The 8931-nt window shown below is 36.5% G+C and overlaps 1 protein-coding gene across 1 annotated transcript; it reads right to left on the bottom strand.

Moving 5' to 3' along the window:
• Window positions 1-1390: 1390 nt before the first annotated feature.
• Window positions 1391-8066, bottom strand: LOC117326885 (protein O-mannosyl-transferase TMTC2-like). Its single transcript, XM_033883683.1, has 7 exons — window positions 7948-8066; window positions 4860-4938; window positions 3973-4094; window positions 3619-3700; window positions 3253-3367; window positions 2849-2912; window positions 1391-2513 (listed from the first exon to the last, which is right to left on the bottom strand). Exons 1-7 carry the CDS (start codon window positions 7960-7962, stop codon window positions 2331-2333), a joined length of 660 nt encoding a protein of 219 aa, XP_033739574.1. The 5' UTR covers window positions 7963-8066; the 3' UTR covers window positions 1391-2330.
• Window positions 8067-8931: the final 865 nt, after the last annotated feature.

Genomic DNA, 8931 nt, shown 5'->3' with positions numbered 1-8931 from the left:
TGTGCATTTCTAAAAATAGAAACATCAGGTCAATATCTTAAATGATTAATTTCATGTAAAAATGTCCTAGCGAATGACAATTGAGGAAAATTGGACCATTTCTAATATCTGCCAGTAGTTAATTTGTCATTTAACATGAAGACAATTCCACTTTAAGAATGTTTAGAAATATATTGAGTTAGATACAGTTAATAACCTTGTATGAGTTTTGTTCCTCAAAGGTAATCAACACCATTCAAATTTCTTAACACCATCTATTATCAAAGTTGATCCTACTTACATAACTCTCGATCGGAATAACAAATGTTCTTGGCTTTTGTTAACAAAAAACAATATCGCATAAAAATATGACCATATATGAGATATTTCAATACTTCCTTGCCAACAGTTCATCAACTGTACATGTACAAAAGTAATCTCACAGATTTTTTTTTTCATCTTCATGAAAAAATAAATAAAACAATACAGAAAACTAGAATAGCTATTACAAAGAATATTGGACAATAACAAAACAAATATGACAACATCTGAATAGAAACAAAGATATTACAGAATCTGAAATATATATTATATATATGTGTTATGTATAGACAGAAAATGTATGAAAGCAACTAGGTAGAATTATAAAGGAATAGAAATTTGGCAACATCTCACTACTTGACTATAATGCAGAACTCACTTCAGGGACTACCAACTAACTGTAGTTAGCCAGTCCTCACTCGCACACGTAACAGTACATTTTGAATAGATTATCAATCCACATACATTCATATCAAAGTGTCGACAAGACTATGAGATGCTGGGTATGAGGGATGTACATAATCAAAAATGAATAAAGAAGGACAGGACAACCCAGCCGATAACCTCAGCAACAATCCCTTGTAAATACTAAAGGGCAGAGATGGAGCAATCTTTTTTTTAAGTCCCAGTAACAAATAAATCTAGGACTACCAGAATTTAAAGGCTTTCCTGAATAACATCTGCGTAGATTTATCTAAACATATTATCTTATCACAATTCAGGTTAATATTTTCGTTTGAAGCCTTTCCTTTTTTCAGCTTTGTGGATCCTTCATCGCATCTCGAAAAGTCGATATCAATTAAATAAATCATTTATTGAAAATTTACATAACATATCTACACACTATTGGCGCCTCTCTCCCTCCCCCTCTCTCTATCTCTCCTCCCCCCTCTCTCTATCTCTCCTCCCCCTCTCTCTCTCCCCTCCTCCCCCCTCTCTCTCTACTCTCTCTCTCCTCTCCCTCCCCCTATCTCTCTCTCCTCCCCCCTCTCTCTATCTCTCCTCCCCCTCTCTCTCTCCCTCCTCCCCTCTCTCTCTACTCCCCTCTCTCCTCCCCCTCTCTCTATCTCTCTCTCCCTCCTCCCCCTCTCTCTCTACCCCTCTTTCTTTCTCTCTCTATCTTTCTTTCTCTACTCCCTCCCTTTCTCTTACACTATCTGTCTGTCATTTTCCTACAGATGCTATCAACAACATGGCATCACACACGATAAAGCAACAGCTCTCTCCGAAATGTAACATTGCTAGTGCAGGACACACAGTGCTGACCACCATTTGGCCATAGTAACAAGGTGACAAGGACAGAATTACAGCTGTGGTCAAATGTACAACCAGGCGGCCACTCTCCGACCATACATAACATGTTTTTTTAACAGTACATACATAGAACAGTTAAAGGCACCAATATCCTTCAATAATAATGCTTAACCTTAAAAGTCAATAGAGTCATTCCACAACTTTTGATGAACGCTTGTAACAATTTAACAATTTTATGGAATGTTTATCTCGAGTCCAAAAGTCCAGTCATCAAAGTGCCATTGACCATGCTGTAGCGTCAGTATACTGATGTATACTGCTAAGTGTCACAGTTCAATTACATCATAATATCCGTCCAGTTATACAAGATATTCATTCCCACTTTGTGTAACGCTGAGAGTGAGCCATTCTCGAAACACTTCTTGCTGTACTGAAGACCCCTATTATGCTGCGAGACAGGGCCCATAAAAATCAACTTCCTGTCATGCTCATTGAAGGTCTTTCTTCTATGTATAGTTCCTGTGTATACTTTCGGTACATGCGAAGATCCCTTCTGCTGAACACAGGGCCCTAACCAGCTTCTTGTCATCAGTACAAAGACGAAGATTTGTACTTTCTGTATGCCTGAAGATTCCTTCTGAACACAGGGCCCTAACCAGCTTCTTGTCATCAGTACAAAGACATAGATTTGTACTTTCTGTATGTGCGAAGAGCTCTTCTCCTGAACACAGGGCCCTAACAAAGTTTCCTGTTTTAGCACAAAGACGTTGCCGATGTCATCGCCTCGTCTTTCCATTGCCTGTGTCTTTCTTCATGAGATTGCGTAGTTTGATAAGGTTTTGTTTAGTAGTTGTGTCATCAGACTTGAGTCGGAGAGCCTCGAGGTAGCTCTGCTCTGCCTCCTCCAGTTTACCATTCAAATGTAGCATAGCACCCAAGTTCATGTGGGCAGTTGCTACCTGTAACGAGCAAAATTGTGTCGAAATTTTTTCATTCATTTATATTATTACATCATACTTCACAAATATTGAGATGGTTTTGATGATAAGAATGTTCACATTTCTAAATATCCTTTAATTTAATGTATGTACTGTTAAATGAGAAAATCTGGTGTAGATTTTTTTAATCTTTGCTTACTCCTGAAGTAAATTTAATAGAGCAACATGTTAAAAATATTGTTCAACACAGGATTTTATTTAGAGAATAGATGAAGTAAGATATTTATACATGACTATCAATAACTTAAGTTTAAATCTTTATGTTTAAGACACAAAAAGTAATCTACTGCTCTTACAGTTGGTTTAAGAAGAGCTGCCCGTCGATAAAGGTCCTCGGATCGACTATTGTCTTGAATTTGTCTGAAAAAGATTGAAAGAAACATTGTAAATGAACTAAACAATAAACACATAGGTTGCTGGAGACTTAGGCCAAAAAAATTTAACCAAGTAATTTTCTGTTCTCCATGGTGATTTTCTCAGGAAAACTGATATGAGTAAAGATTGAGGCTAACGCCTCCATTTCATTTGGTTTCATACAGGAATTTATCTTCCTTTTCCGCCACCTAACTGAAGTTTTATCCAAACATAATTTTCAATTCTTATCTAAAAATAATGATCAAACAGAATTAATAAAGTCTTGTAAAGTTGATTTCATTTTAACATAAAGTTATTTTTACAGGAAATTAAACTCATAACGAACCTAAGGATATTGGCTGCATTAAAAACAACTTCAAAGTCGTTTGGTGCTCTCTCAACTGCGGCTAGGTACATCTGTGCGGCTTCTTCCATTCGGCCAGTCTCTGCCACAAACTGGGCTGTATAACAAAGTAATAACAATTAAAGTGGGCTGTATAACAAAGTAATAACAATTAAAGTATTGTCTGTGATAACTATATTTTAATTTACTTCATTGTAAACTTTACAGATCAGGCTGGTGAAATTAACATATATATCAAAACATTATTTCGAAGCCAGCTATGTGGTGAAATTTACATATACAGTTATATATTAAAACATTATTTGGAAGCCAGTCACAAATTGCTTTGATTATGATACTGTGTATTACCGTAATGGTGCTGGACGCTCAGATCGCCAGCGTCTATAGCCTGAGCTTTCTGGTACCATTCCTCAGCCTCCTTCAGCATGTTCTGTGGGGAAAATACCGAAAGTTATCTCCCTTTGTTCATATTTCAGGCAGAATCATAGTGAAGTTGTAAGATACAGAATTATATGGGTTTGATGAATTTATGATAGGTGTGTAATGAAAACATTTTTTTTTCATGTAAATAATGATCAATAAACAATATATTTTTGATTCAAAGTTTAATTGTGCCATAATTTATGAACATGATTTTTGTGTTTAAAATTTACATAGGAACATGTATGGTATACAAACAATATTTTGTGATTTTTAAGATACCTTTTTCTGGAATAGTTTGGCCATGGTCAGATGGGCTGGAATGTGGTCAGTCTTGACCCGTAAGGCCTCTTTGTACCAGTGCTCAGCGTTGTCAAACTGACCCAGTTTTAAGTAGACTTCCCCTATAAAATACCAGAAAATCAGGCTGACAACAGTCAAACGACAGAATCTTAGATTTTCTTACTTACGGTTCTTGTCAGAAGTTCATATTTGTGTTGACAATGCACAAAATCAAACACAAATGGGAAGAACCCTGACTGAATCATTTTGAGGTCCTGATAGATGAACATGAAATTGTCCCTATAAGTCTGAAATTGTTTCAAGGAAATCATTAAAATGCAAAGATGATGTATTAACAGGAAAAACATCACATACAAAATTATCACATTGAGGACATTCTGGAGTGGGATAAAGGACACTTTGTACACAATTTTATATTGATAAGGACATAGTCATCAAGATACCCTATCCATGCAAATATTGTAGCAATCAGCCAATCAGATCACAGCAGCCTCATTAAATATGCACGGAACATGGCGATGATCAAACTGGAGCGAGGGGTTTAGGTAATAAGTCTACCAAGCAAGTTTCCTTAAAACCCGATCATTCCATCAAAAGTTATTGTGCAGAAAGCAAATCCGTATGAAAGGACGGATGATCGGAACCAGGATCATTTGTATATCCTCGCCAACTTCGTGTGGGCGGAGGGTAATAAATCATGCAGTGATTACATGTATAGGAAAACACCATGGGAAATTTCCCAGTTTTTCAACTACATTTTACTTCAATTTCAAAAGTTCCTTTAAATCGATGAACATTTTTGAAAATTTCTTGACCATTCTGGACCATTCTGGCCCCTGTACTTGCAGATATCTTTAGTTACTTACCCATCATGTTGTAGATACTCTGAGGTTGGTAGTAGCTTGGTCGTCTCTTCAGTGCCTCCTTGTATATTGCAATGGCATCCTGTCAACATGATCAGGCCAACATTGTCACACAATTACCTATAAACATCTGAGTTATACATCTTTGTTTTCAAAATCTTCATTTTGTGATGTTTAAAGTTGCAATAAAATTTAAGATTTTGAAATTAAAAGGCAAAGAAACTTGACATCATTTACACTGTATGGAAACAGAGAGGCATCAAATCACAACCACGTGGGTTTTCCCCAGGTACTCCAGTTTCCTCCCACAGTAAGACCCCTTGCGCACTTCCATCCGGGCCAACAAGCGTGATTAATATAAGTTAATATAACTTGTTTCGCAATTGTTTTAAAAGAAATAAAGCTTACAAATCACAAAGGGAGATAATTAATTGCTATTTGAAATAGAACAGAGAAAACAAGTTCAAATCCAAATTCATACACATATTCTAAATTTATCTCATGAAAATTCAAGAATATCTTCTCCCTATAGCTGTTCAATAGTGAATAATATTAAATGTGCAGTCAATTTCATTGAAGTGGAGATCATTCAAGTATTTCCCAGGATTCTTGTTCAGTAGACTTTTATTGTTGTTTATAAAAATCCACGTTCAGCATTTTTGGGCTGACTTAATCGGAGAATACTCTTGAAGGTAAGGTGATTGAGCCACACAGGTAGAAACTTAGATCAATGTTTCAAAAACTGCAAATTTACAGAATCCCAGCAATACAGGTTTTATATAGGGCGGGAGTGTAGGAAGATAAACCTGAATAAATTTTATTTTTTTTTTCAAAATTTTCAACACACAAAATTCTATTCTGATAAACCCAGTACCTAGATTGTGAATCAACAGCTTGAAGGGTAAAAATGGATAATAATAAAAGCAGAACAATGTTTTCTGTTCTGCAATTATCTAAAAAAAATTGTACCAATTCTGACTCAATATGAGAGCTATTTGTCACAATATACAATTGTATAAGAACACTTAAAGTCAAGCTACTACCATAGCATGGCTGTCATTTGATGTAATTAACCAGTTTAGTAAAAAAGATTTTATCACCTGGCTATGCCTAATACTGCAACAGGCAGATAATTACCCCATCATGGTCGGGCATTTTCATTTTCCCCCTTTCTCACCAAAACCAGGTTTTAAAATCTACAAAATCTCCCTTTGTGCATACCGGAGTCAGTTTTTTTCATGTATCACATGTGCTTGTCAAATCATAGCATTACAACATTCAAAATCAGGCTTTGTGAATGTTGTAGTGGATGATTTTTTTAATGGTTCACACGTGTTTGTCAGATAAATAGCATCATCATTGCAGAATGTATCATTGTCATATGGGACGTTTCAAGATTGTAAGTGTTGATTTTCATACAAAAATCAAAGCTTCTTGTGTGACAGATATTTATTCTTTCGATAACAATCACCCTGACTAAAACACTCATAAGTATTACACTTTTTGTTTAAAATTTACATTTATTAACCAAAGGAGCAGGCGGATAAACGAAAGATATGTACATTTTTTGTTTTCTTAATTTACATTTATTCAAATTTAGAAAACAAATAGCAATTTTAATTCATTCTAATTTACAATATAACAAAATCCTTTGGTAAAGAAATGCATCCATTTATGCCCAATTTACTTTTCATCAATGCAAAGGTTTTGTTCCAACCAGGTGTGAATAATTCTATCTGATGAATGTGGAGTCCGATTTCCGTACAGGTGAAGTCACCTGTACAGGTGGAATGAGGAGGGAACATTCTATCTACAGGTAAAATATATTCAGGTGAGACTTGGGGGGAGCAGGTAGAACCATATCGCTATACATACCATTTACATAACTTACATGAGAAACAACTCGGATTAGAATTTTTATAAATCTGATACACAGCGAGATGTGTACTTATATATGATTTATGATTGGCCGTCTCATATCTTTTAACATATAATTAGTCTCTGTGAATGTAAACTGGACTAGTGCTGAATTTCTAATGTCTCGCTGAATCTGAAGACATGTGCCAGTATGGTAATATTCCGAATTAGGATGTCATCATGAAGAGCATCAACTAGCTGACGTCTAGTTAATTTCAACTCGGGTCGACATTAGATTAAAACAGGAAAGGAGTGGAGCTCATCAAGTCGACTTACAATAAATTGATGAACCCATCCTCTTCGCCCATTATGATTGACTTTTACTTTCCAAGATACTACGCTGTTAATGACATTTTGTAGATTCTGTAATCCAGTTTCTTTTAAATCCTATTAAAATTTCATTTCTGATGTTCTTTTTAATGTTATATCGAATACTCGTTCAAAATAAACAGCACAATGTAACATGATTTCGCCAAGATTTCTGGTAAAAACCAAACATAGAGAGAAAATGTGGACACTGTTGTTCAGAGATTTGGAGTAACTTAAAGACAATATTAAAAATGAGAGTTAAATGAAATTTGCAACTGAATAAGTTTAAAAGTTTTGTGACTGCTGAATTTTTCTTTCGATTATTTGTTTCCAGATCAAGAGGCGAGACACAGCATGTCAATGATTCCAGTACAACAAGTATTAAATTTGCTGGTAAATAAATTGCAGACCTTGTGACAGAACTGAACCAAAAGGGTTCCTTTACATCGGACTTTGTCTACCCAGGGTGTGTTGTTGTGATAGAACTACAGGGTTCCTTTACATCGGACTTTGTCTACCCAGGGTGTGTGGTTGTGACACCTTTATATCAGACTTTGTCTACCCAGGGTGTGTGGTTGTCACAGAACTACAGGGTTCCTTTACATCGGACTTTGTCTACCCAGGGTGTGTGGTTGTGATAGAACTACAGGGCTCCTTTACATCTGACTTTGTCTACCCAGGGTGTGTGGTTGTCACGGAACTACAGGGCTCCTTTATTATATCTGACTTTGTCTACCCAGGGTGTGTGGTTGTGATAGAACTACAGGGCTCCTTTACATCGGACTTTGTCTACCCAGGGTGTGTGGTTGTCACGGAACTACCGGACTCCTTTATTATATCTGACTTTGTCTACCACTTTACTTACCTGGTTTCTCCCCATCTCTGCGTACAGCCGACCAAGGTTATACAAGGCTGATATCTTGGTATTTTCATGAAGACGCGGGTCTTTTAGGCCTGAAGTGTCCAAGTCTGCACAATGTAAGTACACCTACAAACAAAACCAGCAATAATTAGCAACGATGTATTCTCAGACATATCAAAGCATCTCATTATAAACTTTATTTCTTCAAATTAATTGGGAAACAAGCAATACAAATGTATATATATAATTTTATCCGTTTACGGTATTAGGATGAAATTATTTTCTCCTTGGTATGTTTACGCCAATAGGTGGCGTTGTGTGTATATTTGCACGTGCGAGTGGTGCAAATATCGGCCTACACGTGGTCGTACCTGGGTTGGTCATTCAGGCGACACAGGTAGCGGTGTGTACACGTGCAAATTTTGTCTCCGTTTGTACAGTGTAAATTATCTAATTTAATGGAAGTCGACACAGAAGTTTCTACTGAGAAGTCAGCGGAGGTTTCCCTCAACGACATTTAAGTCAGCTGAAGGACCAGAAACGGGAGCTTAGAAGTTATTTGGACTCCAGGCTGTCAGTACTTGATAAAACTCAAGATGTTTCTAAGCAAGTTCAAAAGTTGAAGGAGGAAAAAGACACAGTTTGGAAGCGTGAGGGAAACAAAGAACAGTTTAAGTTTAATTCAGAAATTTTAGAGGAAGTTCAACAGGTTCTATGGGCTGTTAATGCCGGTAAAACGGAGTACGCGGTTGAACTTCTTGAGGAGTTAACATGTAAGCTGACTAGGCGTAACAAGTTAATCCGGATAGCGGACACTTCTGAGGCTGGTTGGGGAGCGGTTAAGGAATATGTAGCTAATCCATTAGCGAGTGATTCTGATGACGACCGGAAAATAGCTAGAGCGGACAGCAAAGCAGTTAAAAGGCTGAAAGATAAGAAGAAAAAGACAAAGGACACTAAACGTACACGTATAAACGGGTATAACTA

This window comes from Pecten maximus, chromosome 5 (assembly GCF_902652985.1).
Source record: "Pecten maximus chromosome 5, xPecMax1.1, whole genome shotgun sequence".
In the NCBI taxonomy this organism is placed as follows: Eukaryota; Metazoa; Mollusca; class Bivalvia; order Pectinida; family Pectinidae; genus Pecten; species Pecten maximus.
Note: the sequence above shows the minus strand (reverse complement) of the source record. Positions and strands in the feature narration are given on the sequence as shown.

What these genes read in the sequence shown, in the direction of transcription:
- LOC117326885 (XM_033883683.1), bottom strand. An exon ending in GAGTATCTACAACATGATGG is followed by an intron (nt 4,095 to 4,859) that starts GTAAGTAACTAA and finishes GGTATTTTATAG; the next exon opens with GGGAAGTCTACTTAAAACTG. An exon ending in CCAAACTATTCCAGAAAAAG is followed by an intron (nt 3,701 to 3,972) that starts GTATCTTAAAAA and finishes TTTTCCCCACAG; the next exon opens with AACATGCTGAAGGAGGCTGA.